The following is an 18081-nucleotide window of genomic DNA, read 5'->3' on the forward strand; positions in this document are numbered from 1 at the left end:
CCTCCCTTCGATCACCGCTTGCAGAGGCAATAAAGTCATTGTTGCTTCACATTCATGCATTCTTTATTCATTCATCACACAAATAGGGGGATGACTACCAAGGTAGCACAGGAGGGGTGGTGGAGGAGGGGGAAAATGCCACACAGCACTTTAAGCACAGCACTTCAAAAGTTTACAACTTTAAAATTTATTGAATGCCAGCCTTCTTTTTTTGGGGCAATCCTCTGTGGCTGAGTGGCTGGTTGGCCAGTGGCCCCCCCACCGCGTTCTTGGGCGTCTGGGTGTGGAGGCTATGGAACTTGGGGAGGAGGGCGGTTGGTTACACAGGGGCTGTAGTGGCAGTCTGTGCTCCAGCTGCCTTTGCTGCAGCTCAACCATACACTGGAGCATACTGGTTTGATCCTCCAGCAGCCTCAGCATTGAATCCTGCCTCCTCTCATCACGATGCCGCCACCTTTCAGCTTCAGCCCTGTCTTCAGCCCGCCACTTACTCTCTTCAGCCCACCACCTCTCCTCCTGGTCATTTTGTGCTTTCCTGCACTCTGACATAATTTGCCTCCACGCATTCGTCTGTGCTCTGTCAGTGTGGGAGGACAGCATGAGCTCAGAGAACATTTCATCACAAGTGCGTTTTTTTTTCTTTCTAATCTTCACTAGCCTCTGGGAAGGAGAAGATCCTGTGATCATTGAAACACATGCAGCTGGTGGAGAAAAAAAAAAGGGACAGTGGTATTTAAAAAGACACATTTTATAAAACAGTGGCTACACTCTTTCAGGGTAAACATTGCTGTTAACATTACATACATAGCACATGTGCTTTCGTTACAAGGTCACATTTTGCCTCCCCCCACCACGTGGCTACCCCCTCAACCCTCCCTCCTCCCTGTGGCTAACAGCGGGGAACATTTCTGTTCAGGCGCAGGCAAAGAGCCCAGCAGGAACGGGCTCCTATGAGTGTCCCCTGAAGAAAAGCACCCTATTTCAACCAGGTGACATGAATGATATCTCACTCTCCTGAGGATAACACAGAGAGATAAAGAACGGATGTTGTTTGAATGCCAGCAAACATACACTGCAATGCTTTGTTGTACAATGATTCCCGAGTACGTGTTACTGGCCTGGAGTGGTAACGTGTCCTACCGTGGTGGATGGAATAAGGCTGTCCTCCCCAGAAACCTTTTGCAAAGGTTTTGGGAGTACATCCAGGAGAGCCACGAATGCCAGGGCAAATTAATCCTTTCACATGCTTGCTTTTAAGCCATGTATGGTAATTTTAAAAGGTACACTCACCGGAGGTCCCTTCTGCGCCTGCTGGGTCCAGGAGGCAGCCTTGGGTGGGTTCGGGGGGTACTGGCTCCAGGTCCAGGGTGAGAAACGGTTCCTGGCTGTCGGGAAAACCGGTTTCTCCGCTTGCTTGCTGTGAGCGATCTACAACCTCATCATCATCCTCATCTTCTTCGCCCCCAAAACCTGCTTCCGTGTTGCCTCCATCTCCATTGAAGGAGTCAAACAACACGGCTGGGGTAGTGGTGGCTGAACCCCCTAAAATGGCATGCAGCTCATCATAGAAGCGGCATGTTTGGGGCTCTGACCCGGAGCGGCCGTTCGCTCCTCTGGTTTTCTGGTAGGCTTGCCTCAGCTCCTTAAATTTCACGCAGCACTTCTTCAGGTCCCTGTTATGGCCTCTGTCCTTCATGCCCTGGGAGATTTTGACAAAGGTTTTGGCATTTCGAAAACTGGAATGGAGTTCTGATAGCATGGATTCCTCTCCCCATACAGCGATCAGATCCCGTACCTCCCGTTCAGTCCATGCTGGAGCTCTTTTGCGATTCTGGGACTCCATCATGGTCACCTCTGCGGATGAGCTCTGCATGGTCACCTGCAGTTTGCCACGCTGGCCAAACAGGAAATGAGATTCAAAAGTTCGCGGTTCTTTTCCTGTCTACCTGGCCAGTGCATCTGAGTTGAGAGTGCTGTCTAGAGCGGTCACAATGAAGCACTCTGGGATAGCTCCCGGAGGCCAATACCGTCAAATTGTGTCCACAGTACCCCAAATTTGACCCGGCAAGGCCGATTTAAGCGCTAATCCACTTGTCAGGGGTGGAATAAGGAAACTGATTTTAAGAGCCCTTTAAGTCGAAATAAAGGGCTTCATCGTGTGGACGGGTGCAGGTTTACATCGATTTAACGCTACTAAATTCGACCTAAAGTCCTAGTGTAGACCAGGGCTTTGAGTGCACACTGCGTAGCATGGGTCTGTAGTGCAAGGTTCTCTGCCTCCAGATAGGCAACTGGGCCCTGGGCCCTCAGGGACCCATGGTTGGACGGCTTGCCCCTTCTATCATCTCTGGAGGAGATAGATGCATTTGCGGGGGGAGGAGGGGGAGGGCAAGAGGGTCTGAGTAAACTGTCATGATCAGGATGTGGGTGGTCAGAGCAGGAGTCAGGCATCAGGAGGTCACAGTCCAGGATAGACAAGAGTGGAAACCAAGAGGCAGGTGTCAAAAGGCAGGCAGGGTCAGGTTACCGGGAAGTCAAAATCCATGACAGGCCAGAGGGCAAACCAAGATTCAGGCATCAGGAGGCAGGCAGGGTCACGGGTATGGTCTGGAGCAGAGACAGGCAGGCAATCTGTGGCTCACACAGCTCCCCTTCATGGCTTCCTGGTTTACATACTGGTTTTGGCCAATCAGGGAACTGTCTGAGGCCACTACTCCAGTCGTGCTGGGAGGTTCTTCCGGCCAAGCCCAGCGACACAGGGTCCTTCTGTGGGAGCCCATCTCTTCCTGTGATGCAGGGGCATCAGTGGCCCCAAAATCCCACAGTCCCAAGTTCCAGTCCTGCAGGTACTAACAGCCTGATTCAAAAAAAGCTTTTGTATGACTTGTGCTCAAGAAACTATTTAATGCAAAAAAAAGTCAATGCAAAGTTAAAATCACCCTGTGGTCACTTGTGGTCTTCCAGAACATCAAGTTTGGCAAAACTCAAACTTCTGAAAACCAGGAAATAGAGTTAAGGAAACACCCATGCAACCCATACTCTGCCACCCTGGAGTTGGCAAGAAAGACTGGGAATTATCTGCATGTATTCCAGTTGCTTTCAGTGGTTTTGTTATAACTAACTGTACTGAATAATGGAAGCAGTAAGTGGGAAAGGTTAGCAGAAGCATGTTTGTGATATGAGATCTGGGGATTAATTTTGAGGAACTGTTACAGAGCTGTTATGATATGAGGTGATCCGAGTCTGAGTCCTCACATGCGTGTAATCAAAGGAGAGAGATGCATATGTATCTTGAGAATTGTGTAGGTTGTGTCAGTAGCAGGCCACTGGGGTCTTCTTGCCATGTGCACTGTCAGTAGTGAGGTGGTACATGAGAACAGTCTGTAGATTTAACGATAGGCTTAAAGGGTATTCTGTGAGTGTGAATGGGTTGTAAAAGAGTATGAAGTGGTTGTTAAATTTTAGAAGTGTGATACTCTGTAGAGGAAATAGGCTCAATGTTTGAGCATAGGGCTAGTGCAAGTAGCACCTGTCAATTACAGCGAAGAGTGGGAATGTGTGTACTTGGGCATTGCTCAAAGAAGGCAGAGTTAAGGTTGTGTGGGCATTTACCTTAACTCTGTAATTGTTGGTGTTACACCCTGACACCCCAATATTCACCACTGTCATGTAATTAGGATATGTCTTTTACAAAGTATGCCTTGTGAGGTGTCATTCTAAAAGTCTTGATCTGCTGGACAGGAATATCTTGTTGGCTTGTATGTGCTATCATCATGTGTGAAGTTATGAAGTTTGGGTATGTTTGTGTTGCTGAAACATGTCCTGAGGTTGAAAACACACACAAGCAGCCTTTCAGGTAAGATAGTAAAAAAGCCAAACAATGTTAATGGCTTATTGAGGAAACGCACACAAGCACAAGGATTATCCCGGGAACTGTGTACAACAGAAACCTCTCAGAGACAGCACTACACAATGGGAACCAGGTCACAACAAAAGACCTTTCCAGCAAGTGGGGAGAGGATATAAAAGGGGGGAAATGACATGATGGGGGGTAACCTCACTCTCCCTATAACAACACACCTGGAAACACCTGAGGAACTGTGGGAAGTGATGGTCCCAGGCTAGAAGGATTTTTAGCCTATGCATGAAAACCTGGGAAAGCCAAGGCAACTTGTGCCTTAAGAATCTGCCAGCCTGTTTATCACACAGGGTGAGAATTTGCTAATTTATATCTTACCCATCTAGTGTGTTAAGCTTTTAGTTTGCAGTTTTTGTTTATTTACTAAGGTAATCTACTTTAATCTGTTTGCTATCACTTATAATTACTTACAATTTATCTTTTGTAGTTAATAAACTTATTTCTTGTTTATAACAACCCAGTCTGTGCAATTCATATCTGGGGGGGCAAAAGCTGCGCACATCTCTCTCCACATTGAGGGAGAGAGCAAATTTTTATGACCTTGCGCTGGGCAGATCTTCCTATACAGTGCAAACAGTATTTTGGATTTATCTCCCAAAAGGTGTGTGCATGTGAGTCCTCTCCCACAGAGCTGACTTCAATCTGTGTCTGCAGCTGGATGTGGCCCTACCTGTATATATACATATGTGTGTGTGTATGTGTGTGTGCTGCAAGAGGCTGAACAGCCTAATTCAGCAAAACAGGGAGAGGAAATCCAGGATGGTGGAGCAGGCAAGGCTCAGTGAAACCTCAGTGTATCAGGTGGCGTCCTGGACGGGGGTGGGGGGGTTTCAACCTGTTACACTTGGTTTTCAGAATTTTGAGTTTTGCTGAACTGGATGTTCTGAAAGAGCACAAGTTACCACTTTTTAACTTTGCATGAATGAAGTTTTTTTTGCCAGTTAATTTCCTAGTTTTTTAAAGAGAAAAATGTTTGTTCGTAGGCGTTAGGGGTCATTCAGGTAGTTGTAGTTCTCATCGAAGTTTGCACTTGATATGCTGCAGTGGCTAAGTAGTAATGAAAAGACAGTTTTTTTTATATAGTGTTTTTCATCAGTAGGTCTCAAAGTACTTTACATAATTATTCCCATTTTACAGATGGGAAAGTGAGGCACAGAGAGGTGAAGTGACTTGCCCAAGGTTACTGTGTTACCCTGGATTAGAGGGGTATGTGTACCCCAGATTTTGATCAAGCTAACTGCAACCATGTTATGTGCCTTCAGCCACCATGAATTAATAAAACAGACCACCACCTAGTTAAGGATTAATTTGAACAAGCAGAACTTCTGGAGGCAAGGTCAAACAGTTGCAGGCTTGCAGTTTCTGCTAATCAGAATTGGAGGAGGGGAGAAAGTCAATTTGAGACTGAAAGAAAACAAGTGGATGGGAACCTTGAGTTTTGGGCACCTTTGACATAGAAGCTTAATCATAATAACAATGTTAGGAATATTTGTCAATAAGTTTATTGAAGTTAGGAGAGGTAATGACCCAGTAGGGGTGACTATGAGCAGTGTGTTTTGTAAAAGTTAGTTATAAAAGACTGGATAATAGAGTGTATTTTGGAACAGCCCTCTGATGCTCTCCTGAGAGAGGTTTTTTCCCCCCCGATAGCTTATTCCCCAGTGAGGAAGTGACTAGCCATCGCAGAACTGCTGAAAATTACTCAATACACTCCCAGATTCAAGGTAATGATTTGGGATGTTCTAAACCAGGGGTCAGCGGCCTATCAGAAGCGATGTGCCAAGTCTTCATTTATTCACTTTAATTTAAGGTTTCGCATGCCAGTAATACATTTTAACGTTTTTTTCAAAGGTCTCTCTGTCTATATATTATATAACTAAACTATTGTGGTATGTAAAGTAAACAAGGTTTTCAAAATGTTTAAGAAGCTTCATTTAAAATTAAATTAAAATGCTGATCTTATGCTGCCAGCCCGCTCAGCCCGCTACCAGCCCGGGGTTCTGTTCACCTAGGCTGAGCGGGGCCGGCGGCCAGGACCCCAGGCCGGCAGCGGGCTGAGCGGGGCTGGCGGCCAGGACCCCAGGCCGGCAGCGGGCTGAGCAGCTCAGCCTGCTGCCGGTCTGGGGTTCCATCTGCTGGCTCCTGCCAGCCAGGGTCCTGGCTGCCGGCCCCACTCAGCCCGCTGCCAGTCTGGGATCCTGGCCCTGCCCACATAGAGTGGATACCTACCTTCTCCCTGGTTCTAGCCATTCTCTTCCTCTCTCTCTCTCTCTCTGCACTGAGCTGAGGGTGGGAGTGCACTGAGCACAGGGCTAGGGGTAAAGGATCAGGCTGGGGTTTGGAGTGTAGGGTCTGGCCAGGAGTTAGAATGAGGGAGGAGGCTCAGGGTTGGGGCAGGAGGTTTGGGTGTGGAGTGCTTACCAGGACAGCTCCCATTTGGTGCAATGGGTGCAGGTGGGAATGTGTGTGTGTGGGGGGGGGGGGGGAATGTGTGCAGGAGCTCCTGTTTTGTGCTCAGGGTGGGGGTGCAGGAGTCAGAGCAGGGGGCTGTGGGTGTGTGAGGATGCAGGAGTCAGGGCATGGGGTTGGGGGGGGCACTGGAGTCAGGGCTGGGGTTGTGGGGGGGTACAGGGGTCAGGGCAGGAGGCTGGGGTGTGTGAGGGGTGCAGGGTGTGTGGGGAGGTGCAGGAGTCAGGGCAGGGGGCCAAAGGTGTGTGTGTGGGGGGGGGTGTAGGGGTCAGGGCAGAGGGCTAGGGGTGTGGTTTAGGGTCATGAGGGTGCTCCCAGACCTTTGCCCAGAACAGCTTATGGCATGGGGCTGGAGGGGATATGCCCTGATTCCACTCCTCTTCCCCAAGGCCCCGTCCCCACGTCTTCTCCGTCTCCTCCCTGGAGCAGCACGTGCTGCGGCTATACTTCTACTCCTCCTTGCAAGGGCCATCAGATGATTGGCAGCAGGGAGGGAGAGGAGGAGAGGCAGGGGGGACCTTGCCTGCCCTGCTGCAGCAGCCCACAGCACCAAGCTTCTTCACCCTGTTCCCGAGGGGGGCAGAGAAGAGCAGGCCGGGGTGGGCAGGATTTTTAATGGCACGCTGCTGCCGGCTGGGGTCCCGGTCGCAGGCCCGCTGCCAGCCTGGGTTCGGCAGCAGGCTGAGCGGAGCAGCGTGCCATTAAAAATCGGCTCATGTATCATCTTTGGCACGCATGCCATAGGCATGCCATCCCCCACCATTTCCAGCTCCCCCTCCCATCCCATTAAGCCATTAGTTGGCACTGCAGAAGTCATTAACATGTAAGAAGTTGCTCTTTGCTGTCTTCTGCCTTATGCAGCTGCACACACATCATCACAGCCAGCAGCTTACCAAAGGGCGGCATGCTACCCTGGTTTATATTGCTCTCACTCCCACTACCTACCTCCAGGTGGGACACCTATCCCTGCCTCAGCCAGGCTTCTATAGCCAAACTCCAGGTCCACCCAGACACCTCTCCTCCAAACCAGGCTGTTCCTCCACACACTCTGGCCAGCCCCTCCCCAAGGGTGATGTGCATCTAAACTATTCATTTTCTGGATTACAGAAGTTTCAATTTATCACCTTCTGACATAGAAACCCCTTGGCAAAGTCACCTGTTCTTTGTAAACAGCTCTCACATCAGACCTGTCAACCTCATTACATCAAACACACACAGCAGGTACTCAGAGGGGTTCAGACCCCTGCAGAAAGGTAGGGCTCCCTTATATACCAGCACACAGATGAAAAGAGAAAATTCAGGACTGATATGCCCCCCCCAGCCCTAAACCCCCTCTGCTACCCCTCATTCTCTAACCTCCCTCATGTTATCCCCTTCTGGTCCCCCTAATCCCCTTCCCTGAGCCCCCACAAACCCTCTTCCCTACAACCCATTCCCAATTATCCCCTGGACCCCTCCCCATAAGATCCCCCACCCCTCACTGGAGACCCACATCCTTCTGCTCCTTTTACCACCTCATCTTGCACCCCTAATCACAGCTGGGCAGGAATGAGGTAGGGGATGGCAGAAAGAGAAAGGAATGTCTCATGACCAAAGCAATTGAATGCTACCCTGGAGACACGGACAATATCCGTGCCTCTGGGATGCTGGACAAATCACAAACTATACGTTTCACACATGGCCACTAATGGTGTGTTGTTCATTTTCTGGATACCCGACTTGAGATTCCAGGCTTGGCTTTGCAGAAGTGCTGAGCAGTCACAGCTGCAGCTGAAGTCAACAGAAGCCCTACTTTGAACATGCAACATGCTATATAAAGCAAAGTACTGTGAAAAATCAGGTCCTAGACATCTCATACTGGGCACCAGGGTCAATTTGATTTAAATCACTAGTCAGGAAGACTCAGTTTAATCATGGATTCAACAGGTTAATCATTAATATTTGGAGGATTTTCTTGTGATGCTGTATTAGGAGGAGAACATCACCAGGCAGACATTTAAATTATTTTATTGAACTAAAACAACGTTACATATGTATTTCTTCAACAGCAAACATATATTTTAACAAAACAAGCATATGATTTTTTGAATTTAGGTAAACATTCAAGTTTTTTAAAACCAGGTTTGTTTTTGTTTAAATTGTTAACTAAAATAGTTAAGTGAAATATTTTAAAAAACCAACCAAAAATTAAATAGACTGTCATCCAGGTCAACATGAGAAACTTAAAATATTGGCTTCTGCAGCTAACTCAATCGTCTTCACCTTCATTTTTCTATTTGTTCATAATCTGGAAAAGACAAACAAGCTTTCCTGCTTTTTCAGGACCCAAACAATTTCTCAATTTGGAATGAATTAGTCCAAAGGAAGAAAATATTCTTTCTACACTGGCAGAAGAAGCTACTGCTGTTAAGTCTCTGAATCCAAGTGCATAAGTGACTTACACCAGTTCACTGGTGTGACTTTCTTTAAAACATTATTAGCTCTGAAGTTTATTATAGTTGGCATTATAGAGGGATGATTGTTGGATGTCCATGTCATAGACAACTCCTCTTCTTCAGCAGTTAAGGTTTGACCCTGGTATTGAAAATATCTGCAAGAAAATGAGCTGGAGATAAGAGTTAAATTACAAGCATTAAAAAAAGAATGGGACAAGCACTGTCATTGCATATTTCTCTTTTTAATATCTCACTCAGTTCCTTCCAAATTTCAACAGCGTCAGCAATAAAACAGCTATTTCTCTGCATTTTGTTCAAGGCTACAGAAGTAGGCTTCAGGGTATTCAGCATGTGTTCAACATTTCTCTTCAGCCCAATGTTGAGAACTTTGGCTGTGACAGTGCCATCTATTTTTTCACTATTTTGTTCACAAACTCATCAGATTAGGCCAGTTCTTGATATAGTGCTCAGAACAGTCCACTACTGAGTTCCATCGCACGTCTTATGGGAGAGTTAGCTTGCTTCCCCCCACTTTTTTCAAAGCAGCTGCTGCAAAGTGGTTGTTACGGAAGTATTTTGCAATTTCAACATTAGCCTTTATTTGTGGAACACTCAAGTCTTTGGCTAGAAGGTGCATCAAATGAGCACTGCAACCGTATGTTATTAGCTTGGGACTCTCTTCACTCTCTTCTAAATAATTTCTTCTCATCTTGGATACATTTGCAGCATTGTCTGTGACCGAGCTGCATACTAGACATTTGAATTTTTTTTTCCACAGTTTGTTATAGCTTTTACTGCTACTTCTAGTAAGTATTCTGCTGTGTGCATAGTTCCTGATGTATCAATTGTTTCTGTAAGGAACACATTCCCTTCTTCTGTTGTCACATAAGCACATACAACAGGATCATTGTGGACATTGCTCCACACATCAAGACTCAGGTTAACAATTTTATCAGAGAATATCAGGGTTGGAAGGGACCTCAGGAGGTCATCTAGTCCAACTCCCTGCTCAAAGCAGGACCAATCCCCAATTAAATCTTTGTCAAGATTTAAAAACCTCAAAGGAAGGAGATTCCACCACCTCCCTAGGTAACGCATTCCAGTGCTTCACCACCCTCCCTAGTGAAATTTTTTTTTCTAATATCCAACCTAAACCTTCCCCACTGCAACTTGAGACCATTACTCCTCGTTCTGTCATCTGCTACCACTGAGAACAGTCTAGGTTCATCCTTTTTGGAACCCCCTTTCAGGTAGTTGAAAGCAGCTATTAAATCCCCCCTCATTCTTCTCTTCTGTAGAATGAATAATCTCAGTTCCCTCAGCCGCTCCTCATAAATTATGTGTTCCAGCCCCTTAATCATTTTTGTTGTCCTCCGCTGGACTCTCTCCAATTTTTCCACATCCTTCTTGTAGTGTGGGGCCCAAAACTGGACACAGTACTCCAGATGAGGCCTCACCAATGTCGAATAGAGGGGAACGATCATATCTCTCGGTCTGCTGGCAATGCCCCTACTTATACAGCCCCAAATGCTGTTAGCCTTCTTGGTACCAAGGGTACACTGTTGACTTCTATCCAGCTTCTCGTCCACTGTAACCCTTAGGTCCTTTTCTGCAGAACTGCTGCCTAGCTATTCGGTCCCTAGTCTGTAACAGCGCATGGGATTCTTCCATCCTAAGTGCAGGACTCTGCACTAGTTCTGGTTGAACCTCAGATTTCTTTTGGCCCAATCCTCTAATTTGTCTAGGTCCCACTGTATCCTATCCCTACCCTCCAGCGTATCTACCACTCCTGCACCCTCAACAAGTTTGCAGATGACACTAAACTGGGAGTCCACGCCATCCTCCAGATCATTAAAAGAAGATACTGAACAAAACCGGCCCCAGGAACAACCCTTGGGGCACTCTGCTTGATACAGGCTGCAAACTAGACATGGAGCCATTGATCACTAAGACATCCTCTAGACCTTTTGCACACTGCTCAGTTCTCTTTCATACACTTTATCCAGCAATTTGCCAGCAACATCTGCTCTGTTGGGTGGACTGTATCCTGGTCTTAATGCCTGAACCATGTTGATGAAGTGTGGGTTCTCAATCATACGGAAAGGAGAGTTTGTTGCATAAACAAATCGGACAATTTTTTCATCAATTACCCCTTTTTGTATTCTGCTGGTTCTGATCACAAACTTATCTATGGTTGTTTCTGGATGATGGAGATTTTTTTCCTCTTTTGGCTATGTGACATACATGATGTGACGGAAACACTATCATTGGCAGATAACTCTGAAACTATAGAAAATGATGATCTTGAAGGTGGATAGTCTTCAGAATCCTGTATGTTGAGGATGGAGTCTAGTCTCCTAAACAAAATAAGTCAATGCAGTTATTTAATATTACCATACTGCTCATTTAGCATTACTCATTGCATTCACTGACACTCAGTACTACTTTAAAGGTGAAATTGTAAAAGGAAGATCTGCCTATTTCAGCTATTTATTTTTTATCACAACTGCATCTAAAATGATAGTGTCATGGAATAACAACACTATTTTTCCTGAAACATGAGAATTCAAGAATAGTCCAGGAGGATGACAGGCAATCCTTAAGAAAGAAGTATGAAATAAAAAAGTTTACCAACCTGAAAATCCTGCACATTCAGACATATTCCTTTCATCATCTTCAACGCAGCTTCCTCCTGAGAAGGAACACTTCTCATGATGTTGTTTCATTCGGGCAACCAGGCCTTGCATTTCTTTGTTGCACTGTTTGCATTTTGCATGCATGCCTGTCTCACCCACAGGTAGAGGAACTTCATTAAAATATTCCCAAATTGAGTCTCTTTTACGGCCTGCTGCCATTATAGGTTTTCCCTTCTAGTGAGAGAAGGGTATGGTAGATCTCAAACCAATGAAGGCTACACTCAGAAAGACCTCAAGACTTCTGGAATATGCTGCTCAGTTTCACTTTTATTTCTACTGCTTGTCCCTCCCTTCTCACATTTATCTCCAGACTTCTTCTCCTTGTCCAGATCTATTCCACCCCCCACAATCTTCTATTCATTGAACTCTTTGAATTTTGTACTTTTAGAAAGAGGTAAGGGATTGTCTGTGTACAAAAATGTGCAGAGGGACAACAGGGTTGAGGTCTTATTTCTCACCTCTATATATTTATTTATTTAAAACATTTTTGCTGTTAACAAGCATGTTATCTCTGGAGACACATTTCCACAGTTTGAGAATTGCAAAACTAAGCATCTCTGGTGGTATCTTCTAGACTGAGCACTGAGTCCCATTAGGTAGATAGAAAGATTAACCTAAATAATCTATACAGAAGCCCATAAGATTGGGTTCCTAATCCATGAACCACTGGAACTCATTTACAAAACTTTTCTTAAACATTACATGAATATATTGTCTCATACGATAGAATTAGAATTTATAATCCCTATTCCATGATAAGATATCTTTGAGTTATAATGTATCTTAAATTAAAACTATCTTTTGGATAGGTTTTTTCCTCAAAGCATTTTATCAAAAAAATCCTTTTTTTTTTTTTAAATCACTAATTTTTATCCACCCTGTTGGGCACCCAAAATTAGTAGACACTTTTGACCTTCTCTCTCTATAACTCAGTTTCCCATCTCTAAAATGGTTATACCACCACCTCACCAGTGTGTTCTGAAAATAAATCCATTAATGTCTGTGAAGAACTCATACTATAGTGATGAGTACCACAGAAAAACAAACTAACTAGTTGATAATTCTGTACTGAAAGCAGGGTTTAAACAGCATGCAGTAAAGACCTAAAACCACACAGTGATCAGTGAGGAGGAAAAAAAATATGAACAGCTGCTTATTCGAGCCATCTTGTGCACCAAATGAAGTAGGGGCCTGTGGATTAAAGATCATAATGCATATGCACAATGTAGCGGAGGGTTGCATACATCACCCTTATGCCTTAATAGTCTTTTAACATAGGGTTTTGTGTATAATTTTATATTTATGTTGCTACCAGAGTAGTGCTCTTCCATGGTCAATTGTTGAGTCTATCACATATAAAATTTATTTGTAAGCAACTAGTCAAGGATGCTAAGAGCCAAGAAAGTATGTTCTCTCTTCCCCCATCTCCAGCATTAGTATAGATATCAACTAAATAATGAGAGACAGAGTCACACTATTTCAGCTAGCAGTATTTCAGCTGGTTTCATATACAAAGATCCTATGTTTGCTGAGGAAGCAACAGAATATGCTGAGAGAAATGAATCCATATCCCTCATGACTAGTGAAAGCCAGGAGCAATGTCTCAGGTCATTATTAATGGAGACCTTTAATGAACAGGCCCTTCCTTAAGAGGAAAACACACTTGATGATGATCTTATCAATTGATACCCTTAAAGCCTCAAGTTCAAGATCAGGTACGTCTTCCCTGCAGAATTAACTTACATGACTGGTACTTGTGTGCAACCACTAGAGTTGGCCTGGCTCATTCAAGAGCTGCCGCATTGCAAACCCTAATTCCAGGTCTGTGTCCATGCTGGAGCCCTCACCCAGGTGTAGCAGTGCAACTTCTCCGAGTGCATCCCATAGAATATCAGGGTTGGAAGGGACCTCAGGAGGTCATCTATTCCAACCCTCTGCTCAAAGCAGGACCAATCCCCAACTAAATCATCCCAGCCAGGGCTCTGTCAAGCCTGACCTTAAAAATATCTAAGGAAGGAGATTCCACCACCTCCCTAGGTAATGCATTCCAGTGTTTCACCACCCTCGTAGTGAAAAAGTTTTTCCTAATATCCAACCTAAACCTTCCCCACTGCAACTTGAGACCATTACTCCTTGTTCTGTCATCAGCTACCACTGAGAACAGTCTAGATCTAGGTATTATGCAGCACTGAAGCTAAGCCTCTCTGAGTTCTATGACAGTGTTCTGTGAGACAACTTGTCAGTCCTTCTGGCATACCTACACAGAAGCGGCCTTAACTCACAAACTTAGTATGTAAAGCACTTGCAGTCTGGCGCAACTAGCTTTTGGTCTATGACCTTCATTCAAACAAGCAGCAAGGCATGGATTCAACTGAGAATGATGATTTATTCCAACTGTTGGCATTAATACAACTCTCATTTCAGGAACAGGAAGCAGATGCAGGGCAGGAGATGCAGTGGTGGGTGATTAATCATCAGCTTTTTGCCAGAAGGCAAGGGCAGGTTGTTGCTGGGAGAATGCAACAGAAGACTATATGCAAATATAGCAGAGCAAAGACAGGTGATGCAGGCTTTGGTCATGTAACTTGATCTTGTAACTTATGTGAAGACAGCAAATTACCTTGTCTTCACTACAATTTTACTTTAACTCAAGTTAACATTTTTTCCCCCCTAGCAGACAAGGCCTTATTCATCTATTCCGTTGTTGAACTATTGCAATGCACTCTATTGAAGGGGAAGGCTAACTTTGAAGGCACTTCAAAATGGAGGTGTGTTGGGGTAACCACATTAAACTTGTATTACGTGAACTGCAAAGGGCTTTTGTCAGTTGCTTCTGCATTAATTTAAGATATTTGTTCTAATCTATAAAACCCTCTCATTTCTTCCCAAGTACTAAAACCTCTGTGCAAAAGATAAAACACTTTCTTAAAATGACTGGATAGTACTTTAATCCTGTACAAATGAGGTTACTCCCACATGATAAATCATATTCATGCCAACAACTCCTAGTGCCTATAGCACATGTCCTCATTTTCCAGTGACAGTACCCTAGCAAACAAACTGAACAGCCTGAGACATAATCCGATACAAACAGGTATACATCAAAGTTTATGATTTTTCAATTTACAAAAATTTCAGGTAAGGAAGTTAAGAAAACTACCAATTATGGGTACAATGAGACATTCAGATATATATTCACAAAAAGAAAAGGAGTACTTGTGGCACCATAGAGAGACTAACCAATTTATTTGAGCATAAGCTTTCGTGAGCTACAGCTCACTTCATCGGATGCCCTCTGCCCCTCCCCCCCAGGGCCACAGAGATGTGGTGCCGGCTGCTTCCAGGAGTGGTGCAGGAAGCCTGCCTTAGCGGTGCAGCACCGCTGTCACCCCAGAGCCGCTCCAGGTATGCGGCATGCACCCCAAACCCCTCCTGCATCCCATACCCCAATCCCCTGCTGTGAGCCCCCTGCTGCACCCCACACCCCTCCTGCACCCCTGCCCCCTGCCCTGAGCCCCCTTGTACACCCCACACCCCTCCTCCACCCCAACCCCTTGCCCTGAGCCCCTTCCTCCACACCTTGCACTCCCTCCTGCACCCTAACCCTCTGCCCCAGCCCTACATTCATGGCCCTGCATGCAATTTCCCCACACAGATGTGGCCCTTGGGCCAAAAAGTTTGCCCACCCCTGGGTTAGCACCTAGTATATTCCAAATACACATCAGAAAATACACAGAAATACCATTACCAAAATAAGTTCCTGTCTACACTAAATGTGAGAACTACTACTATAAAAAATTTTATAAAGTCATGATGAGTGCATTCGAGGAGTCCTTGTGGCACTTTAGAGACTAATAAATGTATGTGGGCATAAGCTTTTGTGGGCTAAAACCCATCTTGCTTATGCCCAAATAAATTTGTTAGTCTCTAAAGTGCCACAAGGACTCCTCATTGCTTTTGCTGATACAGACTACATGGCTACCATTCCGAAACCTGATGAATGCATTAGTCATCTAAGGACACATTAATTAGACCAGAAAGTTTTGCCAGAATGTAAGAGCAGTATAGGTTACTAACACAGCTACTGCACACGTTTGAGGCTGTTTTTGTTCTTGGGGACTGGCAGGCAACTCCCACACCTTGAGCAACCTCACAGGGAAACCTAAGGGGAACATCAGTTTGCTTGAAACTCAGGAAGGCCCTCTTCCCAACAAGGGAGGGTTAATTGATAAGATGTTGCGACAAGATGCTGTTCCTTAAGCTACAAAGAGTCCTGTGGCACCTTATGGACTAACAGACGTATTGGAGCATAAGCTTTCGTTGGTGAGTACCCACTTCATCGGACACATCCGACTAAGTGGCTATTCACCCACGAAAGCTTATGCTCCAATACATCTATTAGTCCATAAGGTGCCACAGGACTCTTTACCGCTTTTACAGATCCAGACTAACACAACTACCCTTCTGATACTTTATAAAAGCTAGTTCTCTTCCACCCAGGGCAGGCTCCAATAGTCCAAGGAACTTACACAAATTTGGCATTACCTCCAACAAGTTTATATCAATTTTCTTCCAAACTTCATTTAGCTGCAGTGCACTTGTTTGATATATTTTCTGATCATTCAAATATATAGTGGCTTTCCTCTTTACAAATATGACAAGGCTACTTCTCAACACGTAACTTGGAGGTAAGTATTCTGATCCTCATTTACAGAATCTAAGATGCATCTCAGCTTAAGGCCCAAATTTTCAGAAATTTCTTCGAATTTTGGGTGCTCAAATCACAACATGTAGGGTACACTGCAAAAGAAACCCAAGCTCATGCCCAAATCTGTAGAGGCTAACTTTTACAGGTGTCGAGTTAGCCCTCATTGGTTCTGGTGGGAGCTTCAGGTGCTCAGCCTGGAAGTCATCCCCTGGGTGTCTCACGTTGATCACTCTAAGAGAGGCAAGCAAAATTAGCGGGCATTTTGAAAATTCGGCCCAGAGTAATTTTCCCAAAGGAATGAGTGACAGAATTAAGTGAGCTGTAGCTCACGAAAGCTTATGCTCAAATAAATTGGTTAGTCTCTAAGGTGCCACAAGTCCTCCTTTTCTTTTTGAGAATTGAGACTGGAGTTCCTGGCTTCAAGACCTGTGCTCAGACCACAAACATGCTTATGTCCATATTCCAGATGCTATCTTTATAACCAGCCAGCTCTCACCAAATTCAGAGTAGGTAAAGCTCAATCTGACATCACAACGTGCAGCCATAGTGGCGTTACTGTCCTCACATACAGGTGAAGAAGGAGGGCAGCAGAGAGGAGACACCTTGTGTTTACCCTCCTCCACGTTTTGCTGTTCCAATCGGGCAGGAAGGGAAAGAAAACGCAAGGCACATCCCAAGCACAGGCGGGGCATCAGCCGGGGGAAAACACAGCCCTGGCTGCTCCTGATATGAGATACCAAAGCAGTGGCGGCCCGCAGGGCAGCGAGGGCAGCTCAGTGGTTTGAGCATTGGCCTGCTAAACCCAGGGTTGTGAGTTCAATCCTTGAGGGGGCCATTTAGGGATCTGGGGCAAAAATTGGGGATTGGTCCTGCTTTGAGCAGGGGGTTGGGCTAGATGACCTCCTGAGGTCCCTTCCAACCCTGATATTCTATGATACACAGGACATAAGTACTGTGCCTAAATTGAAGCTTAGGCTCAAATAAATGTGTTAGTCATCCCATGAAGTGAGCTGTAGCTCACGAAAGCTCATGCTCAAATAAATTGGTTAGTCTCTAAGTACTCTATGATGACATTTGCGCCGCCCCGCAGCGAGGCGAGCAGGAGCCAGAGACGTGGGGCCCAATCCTGGGCGTTCAGGCCCTCCAGAGCGGGCCCACAGAGCAACTTCTACTAGCCCTGGGACGCAGGAGCCGCTCTCCACAGCCCCGTCCCGCCCGTTCCCCAGCCTCCGCCACGTCCTCTCCCGCCCCCGGCGAGCCACCGCGCAGCCAGGGGCAGCGGCGCGAGACATGGGGAGCTTGGCGGGCCCCTGCCCAGGACCCCGGACTCAGACCCCGCTTCCCTGCCCGCTCCGGGCGCCTCGCCCCGCACTCACCACAGCCCCGGCCACGGCATGGACCAAGCTCTCGTAGGAGGACACCGCCGCCATGCCTGCGGCTCCAGCGGGGTCAAGCGCAAACTTCGCCGGCGACCGAGAGGCGGCGGGCGGGAAGGGGAGCCCCACGATCGCCGCCCCGTCCTCCCGCTCCATGGCTTCCCCCCGGCCACGTGATCTTGGACCCGCCCCCTCCAGGGGACGGGCCCGCTGCCCCCAAACCCCGCCCACTCCGTTCGCCGCGCCCAGCCAGTCCCCATGCGCGCCGCACGCTTTGCTCTCTGGCCCGGCCTCGGCCTGGGATCACGCGCTCGTGAGCGCGAGGTGCCGGATAAGGCGGCCTCCTTTTCCCCTCGTGCTCTTGGGCTCTGCGGTGGGCACGCGGGCTTTCAAACAGGGTTGCAACCGTTGAGCCCAACGGCCAGAGGATGCGCAGGGAAAGCCGGTTGGAGCGGGAGGGAGGGAAGCGGAGGGGTGA

General features: G+C 46.4%; 1 protein-coding gene across 2 annotated transcripts in view; it reads right to left on the minus strand.

Annotated features, from left to right (window-relative positions):
• Window positions 1-17787, minus strand: part of SLC25A17 (solute carrier family 25 member 17) — a 53826-nt gene extending 36039 nt beyond the window's left edge. For both annotated transcript variants that reach the window (XM_048834889.2, XM_048834888.2), the window contains exon 1: window positions 17604-17787. In XM_048834889.2, the coding sequence (XP_048690846.1) occupies window positions 17604-17759 (156 nt within the window). In that variant the 5' untranslated portion in view covers window positions 17760-17787. The remainder of the gene's footprint in view (window positions 1-17603) is intronic.
• Window positions 17788-18081: the final 294 nt, after the last annotated feature.

The sequence above is a fragment of the Caretta caretta genome, chromosome 1 (genome assembly GCF_965140235.1).
Source record: "Caretta caretta isolate rCarCar2 chromosome 1, rCarCar1.hap1, whole genome shotgun sequence".
Taxonomy (NCBI): Eukaryota; Metazoa; Chordata; order Testudines; family Cheloniidae; genus Caretta; species Caretta caretta.